General features: G+C 41.6%; 1 protein-coding gene across 1 annotated transcript; it reads left to right on the forward strand.

Annotated features, from left to right (window-relative positions):
- Window positions 1–17,255: 17,255 nt before the first annotated feature.
- Window positions 17,256–21,736, forward strand: ARL14EPL (ADP ribosylation factor like GTPase 14 effector protein like). Its single transcript, XM_047774479.1, has 3 exons — window positions 17,256–17,351; window positions 18,079–18,218; window positions 21,244–21,736. Exons 1-3 carry the CDS (start codon window positions 17,256–17,258, stop codon window positions 21,464–21,466), a joined length of 459 nt encoding a protein of 152 aa, XP_047630435.1. The 3' UTR covers window positions 21,467–21,736.
- Window positions 21,737–22,790: the final 1,054 nt, after the last annotated feature.

The raw sequence follows: 22,790 nt of genomic DNA on the forward strand, positions 1-22,790 counted from the left end.
TTATTTTGTAGCTGGAAGTTTGCACTTCTTAATCTCCCTCACCCACTATTCTCCTCCCCATAACCCCCTTCCCTCTGGCAACCACTTGTTTATTCTCTGTATCTATGACTGTGTTTCTATTTTGTTATGTTTGTTCATTTGTCTTATTTTTTGGATTCCACATATAAGTGAACTCATACATTATTTGTCTTTCTGTGACTGATTTCACTTAGCATAATACCCTCTAGGTCCATCTATCTTGTTGCAAAATGCAAAATTTAATTTTTTGTGGATAGTATTCATTGTATTTGTATACACCACATATTTTTTATCTAATCATCCAATAATGGGTACTTAGGTGGCTTCCATATCTTGGCCATGGTAAATAATGCTGCAATAAACATAGGGATGCATATGTCTTTTCTAATTAGTGTTTTTATTTTCTTTGGATAAATACTCAAGAGTGGAATTACTCAACCATATGGTAGTTCTATTTTTAATTTTTTGAGTACTCTCCATCAAATTAAATATATTATGACACTCCCTTGTGGTCTGCAGAGTAACTGCTGAAAAGTCAGCTGATAGCCTTATGGGAGTTCCCTTGCTTGTAATGTGTTGCTTTTCTCTTGCTGCTTTTAATATTCTTTCTTTTTCTTTTCTTTTCTCTTTTTCTTTTTTTGGCTGTGTGCACAGTATAAGGAAGTTACTGGGCCAAGGATTGAACTTGTGCCACAACAGTGACAAGGCCAGATCCTTAACCCACTGTATCACCGGGGAACTCCTGCTATTATTTCTTTAGCTTTAATTTTTGTCTTTTTAATTACAGTGTGTCTTGGTGTGGTCCTCTTTGGGTTGACCTATTTGGAACCCCTTGTGCTTCCTGGACTTGTACATCTGTTTCCTTCTTTTAGCTGTTATATTTTCACATGTGTCCACTGCTCCTTTCTCTCTCTCCTTCTGGGACCCCTATAATGTGAATGTTGGTATGCTTGATGTTGTCCCAAAGATCTCTTAAACTGTCCTCATTTTTTAAAATGATTTTTTTCTTTTGTTCTCTTCAGCTTGAGCGACTTCCACTACTCTGTTTGCTGAACCATTCCTTTGTACATCTAATCTATTGTTGATTCTTCCTAGTATTTTTTTTATTTCAGTTATTGTATTCCTCAGCTGTTTGCTTCTTCTCTACATTTTCTAACTCTTTGTTAAACTCCTCATTGTGTTCATCCATTCTTCTCCTGAGTGTTTGAGTATGATTATGATTATTACTTTCAACTCTTTGTCAGTTACATTGTGTATCTCCACTTCTTTTAGTTCTTCCTCTGGGGTTTTATCTTTTGCCTTCATTCGGAACATATTCCAAATACGAAGGCTCAGAAAACAGCCTAATTCAATGTTTTTATTTTTATGTATTTGGAATGTTGATTATGTTTCCTGATCTTGAAGAAGTGGCTTTATGTAGTATATATCCTATGGGCCCCAGAAGCTCATTCACCTCTGGTCACCAGGGCTATATGCTCTAGATGTGCTCTCTATGTGGGCTGCCTGGTCCTTCTGTTGTGGCAGGCTGACTACCCAGGCTGCAGTGGTAAGCATGGCTGGCCCTCAGTCTGGTTGTCAGGCCCTGCCTTGTATGGGGGTTTCTGGCCCCTGGTGGGGTGGGGCTGGGTCTTGACATGGCTGGCTGCATGGCCAGGGGAGTCCCAGTGCTGGTTACTGCTCACTGGTGGGCAAGGCTGGGCCATGAGGCTGCTGGCTTCCAAGCCCAGGGGGATCCTAGAGCTAGTGCTGACCCACTGGTGGGTGGATCCAGATCTCTGGGTGGCTGGCTACTAAGTCAGTGTTCCTGGAGCCTGTTCAGCCTGCTGGTGGGTAGGGCTGTGGTTGCAGGGTCTGGGGTATCCCAGAACTGGTGTCATTATGCTGTTGGGCAGGTCTGGGGCCCAAAATATCATGGAACGGTGCCAGCCTGCTGGTGGATGGGCCAGGTCTTGACACAGCTGGCTGTGGGGCCTCAGTGGTCCCAGGGCTTGTTCTGCCCATTTGTGTGCACGGATGTGGGCAGAAGGTCCCTAGGCTGGTTTCTGCCCTTTGGTGGTTGAGGCCAGATCCCACGGCTAATGCTGGCCCAATGGTAGGCAGATCCAGTCCTGGGGTCTCTAGCTGTGGGGCCCCAGGAGTCCTAAAGTTGGTATTTGCCCACAGGTGGGAGGGAATAAGGCCCCTCTGATGGGTGCATTTGTCACAAGGGTCCCAGGGGCTGGTGCCAGCCATCTGATGGGTTGGGGCCGTGTCCGGCATGGCCAAGGTTCAGGGGATCCTTCAGCAGGCTGCCTGCTGATGGGTGGGGCTGTGTCCCTGCCCAGCTAGGTGCTTGGCCTGGGGCATTCCGGGTCTGGTGCTGGCTGGCTGGTGGGTGGGGCCAGGTCCCCGCCCTGAAGGGAGGATTCTGAAATGTCGTTTTTTACCACCACCAGTGTCCTCGTGGTTGGATGAGCTCCCACAAATGGCTCCTTCCAGCTTCTGTGTCTCCTGGGTGAGTCCCAATCTCCCCCTGCCTCTCCAAGAGGCTCTCCAAGATCAGCAAGTGGTCTGACACGGTTACGTTTCAAATGACTATTTCCGCCATGGGTCCCAGGGAGTGAGATTTTGTGTGGGCCCTTTAAGAGGGGAAACTATTCCTCTTCTGTCTCTCCCTAAAAGTAAGTGCCACTGGCCTTCAAAGCCAAATGTCACAGGGGGTCGCCTTCCCAGTGCAGGACTCTGTGGCTGGGAAGGCCACTGTGGGGCTTAGACCCCTCACTACTTGGAGAGAACTTCTCCAGTTGTGTCTCACCTTTGTGGGACACCAATGGCGGGGGGTGGGGGTCGGGCTCTGGGCAGCTGGTGCTGGTTTTGCTCAGGGGACAAATTGGGCTGGCCCAGGGGGCTGTGGATAGGGATAGGGGTGGGCATTCTGAAAATTGGAATCCAACAGCTACTGACAAGAGGAAGGGCTGAAGTGCTGCTGGTAGAAACAAGAGGCAAACAGGGAAGTGTAAGCTCCTTTCCTTCTCCTCCAGTCTTCCCTTGACCCTCAGCGCCCCCTGTTGGCAGAACTTGCAAAATCGAAATGTTTGTAGAGAGGATCGGTCCTAACACCACACAGCTGAGAACAAAAACGTGGATTTGAAACTGAAGGATAATGGTGTAATAACCAACTCAGGTCATTTTAGTTATGCTGATTTTAACACACGGAAACAGTGGCTTGGTCCAACTCATTTACTGCTAAAACCGATTTACTTTGGGCTTTTCTTTTACCTGTCAGCTTGGGACATGGTTAATATGCTGAGAAGCCTTAGGTGAAAGCTTTTAATTCACACATACTTACAGAAATATAGGGTGTCACATAAACCAGAAATATAGGGTGTCAAGCAAGCAGTTCTTGAAAATATCAGGCACTGCTTCGTGTAGATACGGTCATTCAAACAGAGGAAACCTTTCTAGCATGCTTTTTAAAGAGTTAAATTTGGACTCTTATTGAAAAGAAACTTTAGGTGAATGAAATTAAATATGTTGTTGCTTCTACTTTGCAAACATTATTTAGACAGATTTTTATGAAATTGCAGAATTTCTTTAAAAAAACAGCTTCATGTTGTAAAATCACTATTTGTTTAGTTTATAGTTGCATCAAAAATATGACTATACAGGAAGTACAGCCTAAGAATACTTTATTGATATAAATAAACTTTATTGATACAAATGAATATGCTTATATTACCAAAAAAATATGCTTATATTCTTATATTACCCATGAAAGCTAGCTTTAGCTGAAATGCTAATTTCCAATAGTTTTGTTTGTTGTTTCCGTATATTGTAATTTATTTAGAGGAAAATCTTAAAAAACAATGTGTGGAAACTTGTGGTCTGTTACAATCTGCAAAGCCCTTTCTAGGTGTGACATCACGTTGACACTGAATTACTTATCCTGCACTGTACCTCTATAGGTTCCACATATCACCTCTTCAGAGACCTCTTACTTACCTCTGAAATGACTCACTTTTTGCTGTAGAAGAGGGCGAACAAATTACATTTGATGAAGATGGATGTTCTACAGCCAGTGTGCATTTTGACTGATCCCTGGTGACTAAGAAACATGCCCTCAGGTGTTCCCTTCGTGGCTCAGCAGTTAACAAACCCGACTAGCATCTATGAGGACTCAGGTTCGATCCCTGGCCTTGCTTAGTGGGTTAAGGATCTGGTGTTGCCATGAGCTGTGGTGTAGGTTGCAGACGTAGCTCAGATCCCGAATTGCTGTGGCTGTGGTGTAGGCCAGCAGCTACAGCTCTGCTTCGACCCCTAGCCTGGGAACCTCCATAGGCCATGGGCGTGGCCCTAAAAAGACAAAAAAAAAAAAGAAAGAAAGAAAGAAAAGAAAAGAAACATGCCCTCTACATGGCATTTTTGAAGTAGTAAGGGTTATTATGTTTTAACTCTAATTTAATTCTGGATTAAAGTTTTGTGCCATCTGCTGGATATATTTATTTTGCACATAGTACAAGAGAACAGTACAAATATTCTCAGAAGTATCTTTTAAAATAGTTACTAATACGTTTAAAAATTGTAATGGAGTTCCCTGGTGGCTCAGCAGGTTAAGGATCTGGTGTTGTTACAGCTGTGGCTTGGTTTCGCCTGGCTTTGGAACTTAAACATTGTAAAATACATGTTCGTTTGTTTTTTTTTTTTTAACAGTAAATGGTTAAATGTATGAAATAATAAGGCGTAAGACAAAAATCTGGAGCTACCTACTGTTAATATCTTGTGGTTTTTCTTTTCCTTTTTCTTTTTTTTTTGTCTTTTGTCTTTTTTAGGGCCGTACCCATAGCATATGGAGGTTCCCAGGCCAGGGGTCAAATCAGAGCTGTAGCTGCCAGCCTACACTGCAGCCACAGCAGCACGGGATCTGAGCCTCGTTCTCTATCTACACCACAGCTCACGGTGACGCCAGATCCTTACCCACTGATTGAGGCCAGGGATCGAACCCTCAACCTCATGGTTACTAGTCAGGTTCGTTAACCTCTAGTGGCTTTTCTTTATACACACAAGAATATGTTATTATTGGGTTTGATTTGTGTTTTTTCTTTTAAGGTGTTATGAGAAGGCATCCCTGGAAGAGAGAGTAACAGGAAGAAATTAAGGCATAGCAAATCCAAATTTGTTCTGAAATGGAATAGTCCATAAAAGAATGTGTCCTATGACGTTAGTAAATCAAATTAGTAGAGCAGTCTTAATAATAACAAATAAAAATAATAACAGAAATAATAGTAAATATATAGTAATAGTAATAAATATAACAGTAAAACAATTAAATCTTTTTTGGGAGCCACACGCATGACATGCAAAAGTTCCTGGGCCAAGGATCAAATCCATGTCACAGCATCAGCCTGAGCCACAGCAGTGAAAATGCTGGGTCCTCAACCCGCTGAGCCACCATGGAATTCCCTCAGTCTTTTTAAAAAGGAACTTGTTCACCTGTACAACATGTGCAACTTACATTGATGTCTGTTCGGGTAAGAAATTATATTACATCATCTTAATGGTGTTCCAAAGCAGAGCTGTTGGGGAACAGCTATGTAACTGTTTATTCTCTCCCTTGTCTTATTTCATTGCCCGCCAGCCACCCTCCCTATTTTTGTCATTGGGAATGACATTCTTTAGAGTCTATAGAAACACACATATGCTGTTGCAGTGCACTTGGTGTTCAGCCATGTCACAGCCAAGACACCCCTCCCACCTCCCACTAGATCTTTCTGAAACATGTAGACCTCCCCTTAAAGCTCTTGCTTAGAGCAGCTCTGTACATTGAGAATGCACGTTCCACTCCCTCTCCACCTGAATTTTCCCTGTTAATTTTTAAAGATTAAGTCAATTGCCACCTCTCCCTGGGAGCCCTTCTCGATACCTCTCTTCCCAGGAAAAACCACCTGTTCCTCCCCTTTCTCCACTGGCCCTATCAGTGTCCTGAGCACTTGCAATGCACATCTTGTATTTGTTTCATTACACATCTTCTTCTACTAGACTTGAGGGCCCTTAAAATGAGAAATCATGTCTTATTCATCTTTTTATCTTTTGCAAAGTGCCTGGCTGATGAGAGGTATTTAATCAATGCTTGCTAAGTGAATGCTTGGAAGGCTAGTAACAATAGCTTCATTCACTCCTGGACCTTCATGGTGGTTCCCACAAGGAAGTCTGTCCTTTCGAATGTACAATTCATTATAGTTTGGAAATGTAACAGTACCTTAAACAATAACCATGGTGAACCCATAACAGTCATACCCAGGTAATAAGGTTTAGTCTCATTGGGATCTTTCCAATAAAGAGTTGAATAAGCCCATTGAGAGCATGTTCAGTAGCTGCTGAGAAGGATCTTAAAGAATTTAGGAAGATAAAACTAGAGAGTTTCCTACTGCAACCACTTCCTAGATGCTAATGACTTTTTAATTATTTCCTAAGTCACACTCTACATCACATTGAACTTATTAAAATTAACTAGCTACAAGGAATAAATTTTCTCATATCCTCTTCTCTCTTACATGAATGGTAGTATACTCTCTTACATGAAGGGTGAATTTTTTTTGTACTATGTACATTAATAGTATATTCTGGGAACCACGCTATATCACAACATAGAGGTCTTCCTTGTTCTCTTTCACAGGGGCATAGTGCTCCGTGTTTATGATACATGTGGGTGTACCATAGTTATTCAACCACGCCTCTATGGATAGGCATTCCAATATTTTGAAGTTTAAAAAATACTACAACAGGAGTTCCCATTGTGGCTCAGCAGTAGTGAACCCAACTAGTATGGGGTTTCATCTCTGGCCTTGCTGTGGCTATGCTGCTACAGGTCCAATTTGACCCCTAGCCTGGGAACATCCAGGGAACAGCCCTAAAAAGACAAAAACAACAAACAAAAACCCTACAATAAATAAACTTATGAGCTATTTTGTTGTTGTTGTTGTTGTTTTGCTTTTTAGTGCCATACCCAAGGCTTATGGAAGTTCCCAGGCTAGGGGCTGAATCATAGCCACAGCTGCCGGCCACAGCAACAGCCACAGCAAAGTGTGATCTGAGCCGCATCTGCGATCTACACCACAGCTCATGGCAACGCCACTGATCGAGGGCAGGGATCGAACCCACATCCTCATGGATGCCAGTGGGGTTTGTTAACCACTGAGCCATGAAGGGAACTTTCTGACCTGTGTTATTTTTAAGTACAGTTGATCCTTGAACAATGTAGGAGTTGTGGTGTTGACACACTACAGTAGCAAAAATCCTCAATAACTTACAGTCAACTTCCGTATCCAGGTTTCTTCTGAATCTGTGAATTCAACCATCCATGGATGGTGTAGTACTGTAGTATTTAATGTTGAAAAAATCCGAGTATAAGTGGATTTGTGCAGTTCAGATCCATGCTGTTCAAGGGTCACCTGTACAGCGTATATTACAAATTCATATACATATAGATACATACTGACACAATAATACAACTCATGAACATAAAAAAATTGTACTCTCTGGGAATTAACAGGTATTTGAGAAATGTTTTAGTATGTGAATCATTAACGTTAAAAAAGCAATCAATTTTACATCACATCAACCTAGGCTCTAGAAAACCTGAGAACATCTGAAGAGAAAAATATATATATATTTTTTCTTAGTGAAAACCATGTCAAAATGCAATAAATTCAAGACTAGCAAATTGAGCAAGGTATTATTATTTTTTTATGGCCATGCCCACAGCACATAGAAGTTCCCATGCCAGGAATTAAATCCTAGCTGTAGCTGCAACCTGCACCAGATCCTTTAACCCATTGTGCCTGACCAGGGATAGAACCCATGCCTCTGTAGCAATGGAGCCACTGCAGTTGTATTCTTAACCCACTGCGCCACAGTAGGAACTCCTAGCAAGGTGTTAATAACTTTAAAAAAATACTCTCCCATCTTTCCAATTAAAATTATTACCTTTTTAAAAATGATGTAAAGGGTTTTTGTTTTTGTTTTTGTTTTTGGCTTTTTAGGGCCACACGCACAGCGTATGGATGTTCCCAGGCTAGGGGTCTCATTGGAGCTGTAGCCGCTGGGCTTCACCAGGGCCACAGCAACGCGGGATCCGAGCCACATCTGTGACCTACACACACCACAGCTCACGGCAATGCCAGATCCTTAACTCACTGCGCGAGGCCAGGGATCGAACCTGCAACCTCATGGTTCCTAGTCGGATTTGTTAACCACTGAGCCATGATGGGAACTCCGGGAAGCTATTTCTTTCTTAGCCAAGTTTCTCCTTTATTATTTTTTCCCTGAAGAATAATCAATTTACAATGTTGTGTTGGTTTCAAGAGTACAGCAAAGTGATTCAATTATAAATAAATTTCAGATTCTTTTCCATTATAGATTATTATGAGATGTTGAATATCATTCCCTGAGCTATATATATTAAAAAAAAAAGCTATCAGATTTTGCTTGAGAACCTTGGAAATAATACAGGAAAATTATTTTGCATAACTTTTCTTCTTTAAGTTGAAGAAATAAGAGGAAGTAATATCTTCTGCAATTGTGACACATTGTTATTTTTCTTTGCGGTTAAATTGTTTTTAAAATTTTTAGTTGTGACTTTTCTTGGTTGGTTACAATCTTTTATCCTTGAGAAGATTTTCCTCCATCTAGTTTTACTGCCCTTGTATTTGGCCCTTGGTGTGTTTGTTCTTTGTGTAGCATCTTGTATGGTACGATTAGTGAAGAGTACCTTGTGTAAGAACTAAGCCAAACATTGGCCAAAGAAAATATTTTTGTAAGGTGTGACTGACTGTGGAAAAGTCTGGCGGGATTCTTACCTGATTTGAAGTTTATCAGTCCTTAACTGGCATTTTTTTAAATGGCAAGGTGACAAATTTTAATGTGCAAAATTTACTGTGTAATCTCAAAAATATAGCCTCTGCCTAATGGTTATAAAATTAAGCTCAAACACACTTAATTCTAGTACCACTTGAAGGTTTTTCGTCATTGCCAGATGGATTGCAAGCTCTTAGAATGGAAGATTTTGTTTCCTTTCCTTGTTTTTGCAGCAAAAGTAATTAGGAATGAAATGACTAAATGATGATTTTTACCCTATAATTCACAAATAAATGAGGCGAGTATTAACCTGCCAGGCAAGTGGTTTTAATGACTCACAGAACAATATCTGAGTCCTAGTAGCAGAGGATGATAGAGGTTTGCAATTTAGAGATTAATATATATCTTAGACACAACTTATAAGCATGGCTTAGTTTTGTCCTGGGACAAGTTTTTTCCTATATGGTTTTTAGCATATGTGTACACACACACACACACATATATATACACATACATATACATATATATACGCATATATATGTAATAATGTGTAATCTCAAAAATATATACGCATATATATGTAATAATGTGTAATCTCAAAAATATAATAGTTCTTAATACATATAAAGGTCAGGTCATATATATTTAATTCCAGCACCACCTTCAATTTGTATCATTGCTATATGGGTTGCAACAACTGACAATTTTGTTTCCTTTCCTGTTCTTTTTCAAGAATACTTCATATATAGGCCTATTGATGTGAGATACATTTATATATATATAATATATACTTTCCTGTATTTTGTTTCCTTTCCTGTTCTTTTTCAAGAACACTGCATATATATGGGTCTATGGTGTGAGATACTATATATATAGTTGTTTATACTGCTGGTATGAAAATAGCCAAGGCACAATTCGGTGTTAACATTAGTTGAACGTCCGAAGTGGACACCGAGCAATAGAGTCAAAATGAAAAGTCTAGAGTCTTTGCTTTTTGCAGATGGAAGATGGGTGAGCAGATACATGAGTATTCCCTGATTTCATGTGATTTTAGACAGACTCGTGGTGCAAGAGAGAGTTAATGAATACATCCATCCCCCACCCCCTCTGTTTTTCCACCTCTCCTCTCAGCCACTACTACAAAAGCGTTAAATTGTAAGAGCACCTTAGGGGCCTTCTGACATTTCCCCCAGAGAGCTCTATGGTTTCTCAGCAAAACAAAGGAAACAAGGCAGTACTGTCTCTTTTTCTCCCGTATTCTTCCCTTCTGTTTCATCTAACTTAAAGGTATGTGTACTTTCTCTTTACCGCCCACTGCTTCAGCTTGGCGAGGCACCTCACGTTAAGAAATGGGCACTAACAAAACTGGAAGATCATCACTGGAGAGATGCTCCTTTTCAAAGGATGCACGTAACCGTGTTTCCTTCTAAGGCTGATAGAGAAGCCGGCAAGAGCCAGCCACAGAATACAGACTCGGAATAGATGTTGTCCTATTAATGTGTGGTAGTTGAGAGCAGAAGAAAAGTGGGGTTGTTTCATCGCAGCGTGGAATAAAACAAAAACGAAAGCTAAGAAATGGGCAGAAAACCTTACGGATTGATCATAAAGGAACTTTCACACTTGAAATTTGGAATGAGAGATTCTGAAGTATATTTATCAGGACAGTGCTGAATGGATTTTTCAGCACAGGGCTCAACTGGCCCAGGCTGCTGGTCTCACCCAAGTTTTCTTCCCCCTCTGCTTTCCATCAATAAGGCAGAGTAAACAGACAGGTTTCTATTTTTTCTAATCCTTAAATTTGCAAGGAAGAATTTAAATGTATAAGTCAAGAGATCCAGACGATACCTAGCGTGTGAGTAGAGAGGCCCCAGGCGGGCTGATCTGTAACTGACCTAGGCAAGCCCTTCAGGGGATTTGGTTTCTGGGCAACCCCAGACCAATAGCCTTCCCAGGCATTAGCAAAAAGAGCAATGATGTGGTTACACAGCTTATTAAATTCTCTGCTGAGTGCATTTCAAATTATTTTAAGTATATGATCGCTGTTATCACATTCGTTTACATTGAGCCACAGAAGGGTGTGTGGTGGGGCGGGGGGAGGCATATTCAGTGATAAAAGTGTTCCTAGGAATCTTTGTAAATTGCAAATAACATTGTTTCTAAAGCATTAACACTGTTTATCTAAAAACACTCTCAAAGGCTTGGATCAAAATTACTTTTCATTCTTTTGGACAAATGGCAATGGAGATTTTGTTGGAGGTTACTGAACAATTTTGGGGCTTTGAAAACAGCCGAATCAGCTGGGGGGTGGGGATAGTCTTGAATGATCAGCAATACAACAGTTGTCTCTCTTTTCCAAGTATGTCCCTGGTGGGATCTGGCTCACCTGTCCATAACATCGGTGACCTGTCATGGTAAACAAGGATGGAAACTAAGGTTAGAGGCAGCATGAGATTAAAATAGATCAACTGTCTATTGTAAGGGCTTTGAATAAACATGTATGTGTTTTTCCAAATATTTTCTGAGGGCTGTGTGACAGAGAGTGTCTCTAAATAAACCACTTTATCTGCTGAGTAATAGCGCAAACAACTTCTCAGTGAGGGTTTAAACTGAACACTTTTGTAACTTGGAATAGTTTACTAGTGTCCTGGAGTTCCCGGCGTGGTGGGAACAAATCCAACTAGGAACCATGAGGTTGTGGGTTCCATCCCTGGCCTTGCTCAGTGGGTTAAGGATCCGGTGTTGCTGTGAGCTGTGGTGTAGGCCTGCAGCTACAGCTCCGATTCAACCCCTAGCCTGGGAGCCTCCCTATGCCACGGGTACAGCCCTAAAAAGACCAAAAATAAATAAATAAATAAATAAATAAATTTACTAATATCCTTCAGCTGTGTGGTGCCAGAGGCGTCCTAAAGAGAAGGGTAGGTGCTTGTGGTGTGAGTCATCTTATTGCATTGCCCTCGATGACCTGAGCCCCAGAGTGAGCAGGAAGGAGCAGGAAGGTGGGGCTCTGGACCTGGTCTTGTTTCCAGGGTGACCTAGTTTGCGAGGCCTCCATGGAGGGAGCAATTTACCATAGGATGTGGATCCAAGGTTTAAAGGTAAACATAACTTAGCCACGCTGGTTCCTATGATTGTAGAAGTCAACAGTTTCATCTGATTCTAACACGAGAAACAGAGAGAGGCCTGACTGGATAAGGCTCTTCCCAGGCAGCAGTTTCTGAAAGGATTTTTTTTTTTTTTTTTTTTTTTTTTGCTTTAGGGCCACACCCGTGGCATGTGGAAGTTCCCAGGATAGGGGTCGAATTGGAGCTGCAGCTGCCTGCCTACACCTCAGCCACATCCAAGCAGGATCCAAGCCTCAACTGTGACTACATCACAGCTCACGGCAATGCTGGATCCTTAACTCACTGAGAAAGGCCAGGGATCAAACCCAAGTCCTCATGGATACTAGTTGGGTTCGTTACCACTGAGCCACGACAGGAACTCCCTCAAGAGTGATTTTGTCCATATGTGACTTTCTTCTTCTATTTGTTATGTAGTGTATATATTTTTGGAATGAAAGGCAAATATTTGTTTTGTAAGATTATCTAGAATTCATGCAAATTTAACATGAAAAGAAGTTCTTCAAGATTCAGAAGATATGAATTCAATTGTTCAAAATTCAGAGTTCCTGTTGTGGTGCCGTGGGTTAAAAAGCTGACTGAAACAGCTGCCATAGGTGTGGAGGTGAGGGTTCAGCCCCCAGCCCTACATAGTGGGTTAGGCGCTTTGTTGTAGGTTGCAACTGCAGCTTGGATTCAGTCCCTGGCCCAGGAACTTCCATATGCTGTGGGTGTGACTATAAAAAGAAAATTGTTCAAAATTCAGAGACCCATGTGACTTTTTCCTTTCATGCTAACTTCTAAATCCAATGCTGAGGTCAGATATGGCTCATGTGCCTGAGATGGACACACGCTTGGAGATGGGTGCTGTGGCAGAAGAGCTGGAGGAGGCCGACTTGCCATGATCTAAATGCATCTGCCCCTATTCCTAGTTCAGGCTTTGTTTTGGAAAGGCTCTGGGTGGCTCACGATTCCATCCCACCCCTCAGCAGTATCCTTTGCAGAGGTGGTGGTCATCATTCAAACAAATCTTGAAGAAGTGTGACATCCTGAAAAAGGGCTTAGTTAGGAGGGTTAACGAGTCTGGATTTTAAACCCATGTGGCCTTAATGAGCTCTTTAGGTCTCAATTCCTCAACTGTAAAAATTAGAGATAAAAATAGAGGTAGCAGTGTCTAGTTCAGTGTGCTATAGTGTAATTAAATGGAGTAATATATGTGGAATGTTTAGCTAACTACTTGGCATAGAGTAGGTACCTAATAATTCGCATCCATTAGCATAATATTTATGAACATTTGTTGACTACTCACTATGTACGAGTTCTAGGCTTCCTTTGTAGGGCAGGGAGGTAAAGAAAGTTGTAAGACTGCTTCCTAAATTTCTAATAGAGATAGGAACTTCCATGTAAAAATTGAACTAACTACAGAAGGACCACGTGTGTCACAGCCAACATGTACTCCAATGCTACTCAAAGTTCTTATTGATGGTCAGTCAAGAAGTTCAGGCCAGGATGGAAATTCATATACCATCTCCTCGAGGAAGTCTTGTTATGAAGAAAAAGGATAGCTGAACTACCCAGTGCACTCAGTGAAGGGGTCGATCTCCATTCTGGCCCAAGCCTAGTGCTGAACAGTAGCCCCATCCTTGAGCCACACCTGGGGAATCACGGCCCTTGGAGTTTGTGTGACATCTGGCACTTGGGGAAACTGCTTCCCTGGCCTAGACTATCATGGATATTTTATAGGCAATCTGACACATGCTAGGACAAAAGAGAGAGTTGGTTAATTTGATGGCATACACTTTGTGTTCCATTAAATGCAATTCCCTAGAATATACCATGTTGCTTCCAGCCCTATGCTTGAAAATGAGCATCTTCCACAGCCAAGAGCTTATCACTGTGATTTGTTTCTTGTCACTGTGATTAGTGAGGTGGCGGCAGTGGGTTCTCCCTGCCTCTTTGCAAGCGTTCTTAATTTTACTTTTTGTGTCATGGACTCCTTTGGCCAGTTGATATCCACGGACCATTTCACAGAATGATGTTTTTAATCATGTAAAATAAAATCTGTAATGTTATGAAGGAAACCCATTATATTGAAATACTTATCAAAATGTTAATTTATGATGGTGATATATGTTTCATTATTAATGCATCATATAAGATCTAGCAGGTCTAGAACTACCATCATTTTGAGAAAGTGATGAATGTAAATAGCATTTTGATATATATATATACAACAACTATAGCAGCTTATGAAAACATCTGTGTTTTCATAGGCGACATAGTCAAAACTATTGCAAACACTATTGTGGTTTGTTGGCTGCCTTATAATAAAAAGAAATACGCAACTTCAGCTAGATGTTAGTGCAAATAAATATGTATTCTTTACTCATCCAAGTTCAAGGGCCCCCTGATTTCCGTCTCTTGTTAAGAACCCTTGCCTGGGGAATGCAAAGCAGGGAAAAAAGGGAGTTCTGAACCTCCTAATCACTTTTCTTGGGGCAGATATTTTGGGCTTCTAATAAATCCAATTATAATTTCAGGCCCTGGTAAACTTTACTTATAATTTCTATTTGCTTTATTCACAATATGAAGGAGCCAGTTTTTCCCCTAATCTATTTGAGGAGATCTCCATTTCGCAAAGGACTTAAAGGCATCTTGGGTGAAGGATTTGCATAAAATATTCATTTCTCCCAATGCAGTTAAATGAATGCTCTTTCAGAATTTCTTGCTTGCAAAGATGACGGTATAAAGTCATACCTATTCCCATGGGGAAGGAAATTTGTTACATGAGGAAGCTAGAAGGTTTAGAGCCCCTCTGAGGGTAATTTTCTCGCAGAAGCTCCAAACAGATCACAAGAGAGAAAGGAATCTTCCAAGATGAGAGTGATGGGAAGTCTTCTTGGAGCAGAGATAGACCAGAGTTCAGAGAGGAAGACGTTAGTTAGGTAAGACTTGGGAGGGGTGGTAATGGGAGTGGGGAGGTCAGTAGCTTTGGCCCAAGGGAAGGAATGTTGGGAGGGGAGCCTAGACAGGTTGTTGGAGTTGGTCATGATGGACTTTCACTGATACACGAGGGATGTGCGATGTAGGGTTATTGGCAAAGGGAGTCATTGAAGCCTTTTCATAGGAATAAGATAAAGACACTTCTGATTTAGGAATGACTACAGTGTTTTGGGTGATTTTGGGGTGGGAAGAAAATAGGGACAATAGTTTTATGATCAGATGGCAAAACTGGATGAAGAAAATTTTACCTATCTTAACATCTCTCGTAATTGCCTAAGGGTACGATTCACCTGGAGAGCTTGTTAATTCTGCACCTACCCATGATTTTCCTCAGCACGTTATAACCCCAGTAGGGCTGGCGTTTGACAAGGATTTATCATTTTAAAAAGAACTCTGGTTTTTTTGTCGTTATTGTTTTTTGTTTGTTTTCTTTTTTATTTATTTATTTATTTATTTTTATTTTTTTTTGCTTTTTAGGGGCACACCTACAGCATGTGGAGGTTCCCAGGCTAGGGGTCGAATCAGAGCTTGGCTGCCAGCCTAGGTCACAGCCACAGCACCTTGGGATTCGAGCCACGTCTGCAACCCACACCACAGCTCACAGCAATGCAGGATTCTTAACCCACTGAGCAAGGCCAGGGATGGAACCTGCAACCTCATGGTTCCTAGTCAGATTCATTTCCACTGTGCCACCACAGGAACTCCAAAAATATCTCCATTTGATTTAACCTCCATACTACTTGGAAAATGCTCCCTGGGAATGTTTGGCTGATCAAATCTGAAACTGCAGGTGAGGCTATCAAAGCAAAAAAAAAAATGTCACCAAAGTTTAACAGGCAAAGAAAATTTTATCCAAGGTTGTCATAATAGGAGAGAGAAACCCAAACTCAGTCCAAACTTAACTCCACTGAAATCAAAGGTGAGAGGAAAATACTAGAGGACATTAGGGGAGAGACTGATCTTTGGGATATGTTGAGCTCATTGGGTTATTCCCACATTTGCAAATGTTTCCCTGTGAATTAGCAAAAACAGCCACCTGTTTCTACTGATTGGCACCCAACAATCCCCCAATTAGCAAATTAGGCTTCTACTTTCCCATGGAGACTAGCAAATAAGGACTCTTCCTGGATGACCACATTGAGAAGAGATGGTGCCTAGTCCTCAGGAAATGCATTATGGATTGTAAGACTGGCTTGGGACTGGGAGAAGATTTCCATCTTGAAGGTACAGAGAAAGAATTTACAATCACAAGTTTTCTGAAGTAAATGATCTAAAAAAGAGAGGTCTGGACCAAGAATTAGGAAGAAGCCTGTCTAAAGTTTCATCACGCTAGACTCAGCCATCTTGGTCAAGGGTAAGGTACCATTACTGCTGTGACTGCTCTCTTTAGGGTGGCTTCTACCTGAAGGGAATGGAAAGGAAGAATCAATGTGAGGAATGTCAGAAAAGAAAAATCAACACAACTTCCTAACCTAATGTTGGGAAGAAGAATCCTCAGGTCCTTCGGGAGAAAGAGCATGCTGCAGTCAGTACAGGCAGTTGAGGTGGGAGTTGATGAGCAGGGCTGTGGGAGCCTCTGTAGTGTGGTCCTTTCTGACAGCACACTGCAGAGCAATCTGGACTGTGTGCATTTGTGACTGGCATCCTGTGCCTGCTTCACATAAGACAGTCACACAGAGGCATTTTGTATATTGAAGTACTTCAGAGTAAATTACAGTCATTTAAGCAGCTGAGTTTTATGGAAAACTGATGACTTCCATTTAGCCCAGGTGGTGTTAGAAATTTGTCAGCAAACTTGAGGAAGGTGGTCAGGGCTTTGAGAGGCAGCCTGGGCAAAGATTTCTGAAGAGGTAACAAAGAAGCCATGGAGACAGATAAGATTTTCACAGAGTTGCTGAGGGTGCACTATGCCATGAGTGTGTCTTATTATTTTTCAAGAGGCTAAGTATAAAGGGAGAAAAACAGAGGTCTAAGAGTTCCTAGTTTCTTGAGCAGGAGTGGATGGTCGCCGTGTTTCCTGCTCCAGCAAAGTCTATGATGCTAAGAGCTGTAAAGGGCACAGCTGATTTGCATAGGGAACACCAGGAGGAGAAGAGCATCATTAAGCATTCTGGAGAAGAAGTCTACACAGGATTGAAGAGTGATAAAAAGGAAGCCAGGGAGCAAACAGCTTTTCCAGTAAGGCTTGGAAAGTCAGATGTAGGGAGACAGCAGGAAAGTCACAGGATTAAGTTACTGGGGATGTATAATATTTTAATGTGTTTTGCTTTATCCCAATTGCTTTTTTTTTTTTAGCCATCAGAAATGAGTGGACAATCAGAAAAAAACAATTCCACTCAAGACAGACACGCAGGTCCAAGTTCTCCTGAGAAAAACTGTCAAATCGGACAGAAGCAACTGGTACGGCATGTGGATACTGTGATTTCATGATGTTTGGGGAATTCTCAACTTGGGGAGATGCCCTGGATTTGGGTGGGAAGGTGGGCCCTGTCAAGATTCCACGGAAACGATCTCTGCTCTCTTGTGCCGACTGGGCTTCCTCTTGGCTTCATTCTGCTTGCCACTAGGCTGGTCTCACCTCACCTAGCTCCTCTGTGCCTCTCAGGCCATAGAACCCTATCCTTGGAGCAGAATATTTGGAGAGAATGTAGTCAAGTATTTTTATTTAACTAATCCTTGCAGGGTTTTTTTCCTATTATATGCCAGTCATGGTTCTAAAACTTAAAACGTGAGACACTACCCACGGGCAGAAGGGCTTTTACTCCCTAGTCCTTATCCACCATAAAACGCTAATTCCGACTTTCATCCCCAGCCAATTCGAGAAGCCAAGTGGTGTTTGTATAAAAGGAATTCTTTTCATCCCTCTTGAGCGTTTTTCGTATTTTTATTATATGCATTTTTTACACTATACATTTGTTTATTCAGAAAGAATGACCAAATTTGAAAAAAAAAAATGTGTAGCATCCTTTGAGACTTAATCGGGTTAAACTTTATTTCTCTAGGTAAAACAACTAAACTTGCACGCCCTTATGGTAAAAGTTTTTGGAAACTTCATTTTGATACGATGTAAGAAAAAAAGCTAAAACTATCTGGTTCTTTCTACTAATACATTTTATTTGCTTCATAGCAACAGATAGAGCGGCAGTTAAAATGCTTGGCATTTCAGAACCCTGGACCACAGGTAGCGGATTTTAATCCTGAAACGAGGCAGCAGAAAAAAAAAGCACGAATGTCAAAGATGAATGAGTATTTTTCTGTAAAATGCAAGTAAGATCATGATTTATTATATTTGATCTGTGAGATCATAAAATGCACAGAGTTCTCCTTGACAAAGCGAAGTAATTAAAGGTTGCCTCTTTTTACAGTTCAAAAATATATTTTCTAAAGTGTAATATCACCCTGTATGTCTGAAAGTTAGCAATTTCAAGAAATAGACTCTAATCCCACGCTAGGCATCAATTGTTTAAAAACGGGCTTCAGAAGTGCTTGCACTAGAGTTATAGCTGTGGTAGGAAAGATGACTAAAAGTAAGAAAGATGTATCATTAGAGATATTATATAACAATGGGAATGAATTCAAGTATCAAATGGGCACAGATGTATCACAAATTCAATTAGTGCTAACACATTAGAGGCATAAATTGAGGAGACCCTGAAGGAAAAAGTTGATATATATTTGACTACATAAAAATTAAGAATTTATGCCCACTAATAATGAGGGACAAATTATAATGTATGAGGAGCTATTTATGATCTAAAAGAACAGTATCTAAAAAAGATACAGTTCACTAAGAGAAACATTCTGAGAGAAAAATGAACCAGTGAACAGGCATTTCACAGAAGAGAAGGCTAATGAACATTCAGGGCCACACTGCCCAGATGGGCAAAGACATGAATTAAGTGTAAGATAGGACAGCCACTATTTTAAAACAGCTTGTCATTACCTACATACTTTATGATCTAAAATCTTCTCTCCTTGATATATATCCCAGAAAATTGCTTACACATGTACAACAGGAGACATGTTTAAGAAATTCATAGCATCCCTGTAATAGCAAAAAAAAAATAACACAGTAATAACCCAAAAACCTATCTATAATGGAAAAGATAAGTAATTGGTATATCCGTACAGTAGAATACATGTAGAGATGAAAATATTTGAATATTTACATGCACTACCATGGATGAAACACAAATCATGATATAGAATTAAAAAAGCAAATCACAGGAGTTCCCTTGTTGTACAGTGAGTTAGGGATCCACCATTGTCACTGTGTGGCTTGGGTTACTGCTGTGGCATGGGTTTGATCCCTGCCCCAGAAAGTTCCACATGCCATGGGTGCAGCCAAAAAAAAAAAAAAAAAAGCAAATGACAGAAGGGAAAACACAACGCTCTTGGAGATACATACTCATATGGCTAACTAAAAGTGAAACAAGGAGATGATTTTTGTGATATTGAGGTGGGGTTCCTCTTGGCTGCGTGGAGAGATGCAATGGACAGGGCATGAAGAGGATGCAAATGTGCAACACTGCTTTGTTAAGCTGGGTGGTGGGCACCTGCTGTGTGTTTTATTCTTTGTTATCTGTGCATGTATGTTTTGTGCATTTTATGGGCATGTGATAGTTCAGAATTGTATAGAAGACAGCATCAGATGGGTAGGAAGCTGTAAGGTCTGTGTCTTGCTCTCTGCAGGAAATACTTGGGTGAAGGCACAGGGAGAAGGCTGGGGTCTGACTCGGGCTCTCCGTTGTTTGCATGACCACCCACTCTCGTCATTCCTTAATAGACTTCACATCTCCCTGTCTCCTGACACCCGAAGTTCCCGGTGGGTGTGAGAGCTCTCAGTCCTCAGATGAAATGCTTCAAATGTAAATCCTCATTGGAAGGCACTCCTGCTAAAGTGAGATAATCAAGCCAGTCTGCACGTTGGTCCTTAACCTTCCCGGCTTTTTTGGGAGAGGATCGAGGATAGAGCACATTACTTAACAGGAAGGGAAGGGGGTGTGAGGCCTGCTTGGGGACCAAGAACACAGAAGGTTGTAATTTCACAGCCTTTTCTGACTTGATCTCATAAACATGGATACAGGGGCCACAGAGGTAATTTTGTCCTTCTAAGCATTTCGAGCAGCTCAGTGTTAAAGGGTTGATTTTTAAATGGTTTGGATTGGAGAGCATGGCAGAATCCTGGTGAAGCCTTTCGCTTCCTGGATGTGTTATAGAGGCTGACCGAGGCAGCGTGGGAACCCAAAGCAGGGTGTAGACACTGGTGCTCTTCACCGGTTCAGAGCTTACGACAGGTCCTCCCACCTTGGTCCACTGCTTTCTCCCTCCACCCTGGGGAAGATATAGAATCAGAAAGGAGCAAAACCAACAGCGTTTGGAGACCATTAGTAAGGGAGAATTTTTGTTTTCAATGCTGTTAGTATAGTAACTGACCATGTGAATGCTTATCTTGAGTCATTTCCAAAGAAAATGAAAACACTAATTAGAAAAGATACATGCAACCCCCCCTGTGTTTTGGGGGTTTGTTTATTATTATTGTTATTTTTGTTGAGCCACCCCTGAGTCATATGGAAGTTCCCTGGCTAGGGGTTGAATCAGAGCTACGGTTTCTAGCCTACTTTACAGCCACAGAAAAGCAGGATCCGAGCCAAGTCTGCGACCTACACCACAGCTCACAGCAACACCGATCCGTAACCCACTAAGTGAGACCAGGAATCAAACCCACAATTTCATGGTTACTAGTTGGATTCATTTCCACTGTGCCACAGTGGGAACCCCGCACCCCTCCCCCAATTTATTGCAGCATTATTTACAATAGCCAAGATATGGAAGCAACCTAACTGCCCATTATTGAATAAATGTCGTTCAAAATGTAATTTTATTCACTCTAGTGCCTTTCCCTGAAACAGAAAAAAAAAAAAATTAGGGAAATTTCCATCAAGACTGGCTATATTTTTATAGTAATAAATTGTGGAAGAAATCTTTTAATAGCTTTTAATCAGCTATTCCTCAAAATTTGCTTAGGTGGGATATTACATTCCCCAGCAAGCAGGAAAAATGAAGTGTTACTCTCGGTGACAGGCTGGCTGCACTGGTAATTGCTGGCATGTTGACTGAATTTCCCAGGATGCAGCTGCCTGGTAACATTCTGAAGTGCTGCTGGGTCATCTTGAGGACGCTGCTGCCTCAGAGTAAAGGGAGCATATTCAAGAAAATTGCAGCCCAGGAATTTATTCTCAGTGTGGAGGAGCACTTCTCTGTCCTGTCCGTGTCCTCCTTTTCCTTCCAGAGTTATGAAGAAGTATGACAAGAGCGGTAGGCTCCTCTGCAATGATGCTGACCTGTGCGATTGCCTGGAGAAGAACTGCCTGGGCTGCTTCTACCCCTGCCCCAAGTGTAACTCCACCAAGTGTGGCCCCGAGTGCCGCTGCAACCGCCGCTGGGTCTACGACGCCATCGTCACCGAGTCTGGGGAGGTCATCAGCACGCCGCCGTTCAACATTCCCGACTAGGTGCTGGCCCACGAGGGCTCATCTGTTTCGTCTTTGAATCGAAGCCAGTCTCTTGTCTCTTGGGTGTATTTTAGGGCTTGGGGGAAATGTTCTAAAAAAGCATACCTAAGGCTCATGTTCTCCAAAGCCATAGAACAATGTGGGAGCGTCCATCCTTCTCTAACCTTCCCACTGTGACTTCTTGCATTCCTCCCGCTTTAACCTGAGAGAGTGCCTGTGGATGCTTCTCAGCACAACACCTCCATCTCTGCTCTCAGATTTAAAAATGGAGTCCCTGTTGTGGCTCAGCTGTAATGAACCTGACTAGTATCCATGAGGATTCCGGTTCAATCCCTGGCCTCGATCCGTGGTCAGGGATCTGGCCTCTCCATGAGCTGTGGTGTGTGTAGGTCACAGACTCAGCTCGGAACTGGCATTGCTGTGGCTGTGGTGTAGGCCAGAAGCTGCAGCTCCAATTCAAACCCTAGCCTGGGAACTTCCATATGCCTCAGGTGTGGCCCTAAAAAGACAAAAAAAAAAAAAAAATCCATTTCCTCTTTGCTGGTACCCTAGAAAATGGAGTATGGAGTTTGAAGATACTCACAATTCTGAATCTGGGAGCTTGTCTTGACCTAGAACATAGACTCACATATTCCTACTATCTAGTTACCCTTAGAATCTTGCAAATCACCAGCTCTAAATCAGAATTGCTATTTGGACTTAAAAAACCAAAATCTTGTGAATTGACACTCTAGACCCGTAGTCTTGTTTTTTATTGTTAATATTTTAATAATATTAAAATGAAATTCAGTAATCCTTGGCAATATTTTTATTAAAAATTTGTATTTTAGGAGTTCCCATCGTGGCACAGCGGAAATGAATCCAACTAGGAACCCGATTGCAGGCTCAATCCCTGGCCTCGCTTAGTAGGTTAAGGTTGTGGCATTGCCGTGTAGGTCGAAGACGCGGCTTGGATCTGGCATTGCTGTGGCTGTAGTGTAGGCTGGCAGCTGTAGCTCTGATTTGACCCCTAGCCTGGGAACTCCATATACCATGGGGAGTGGCCCTAAAAAAAAAGCAAATAAATAAATTGTATTTTACTTGTAAAATGGAAAAATTAGGAGGTGAATATCCAAAAAGTCATTGGTTTATTTTTTCATTTCAGGATCAGCATTTAAGAATTATTTTTCAAAAGGAAGAAACTTAAGTTATATGAAAGTATGTTATTGCATGTTTGCTACTTGAGTATAAGCAGTTAGCTAGATACATAATGTGGTTCTTTCAATTCTGATATATTGTAGGAGGTTAATGGAAACTTTGACTCAGCTTTCCTTGAATTTGTTTT

This window comes from Phacochoerus africanus, chromosome 4 (assembly GCF_016906955.1).
Source record: "Phacochoerus africanus isolate WHEZ1 chromosome 4, ROS_Pafr_v1, whole genome shotgun sequence".
In the NCBI taxonomy this organism is placed as follows: Eukaryota; Metazoa; Chordata; class Mammalia; order Artiodactyla; family Suidae; genus Phacochoerus; species Phacochoerus africanus.

Excerpts from the sequence above, each read along its gene's own strand:
- ARL14EPL (XM_047774479.1), top strand. The coding sequence starts at position 17,256 with ATGAGTGGACAATCAGAAAAAAACAATTCCACTCAAGACAGACACGCA. Across the intron at positions 17,352-18,078 it reads AAATCGGACAGAAGCAACTG|CAACAGATAGAGCGGCAGTT; the intron begins GTACGGCATGTG and ends TTTGCTTCATAG. Across the intron at positions 18,219-21,243 it reads TATTTTTCTGTAAAATGCAA|AGTTATGAAGAAGTATGACA; the intron begins GTAAGATCATGA and ends TTTTCCTTCCAG.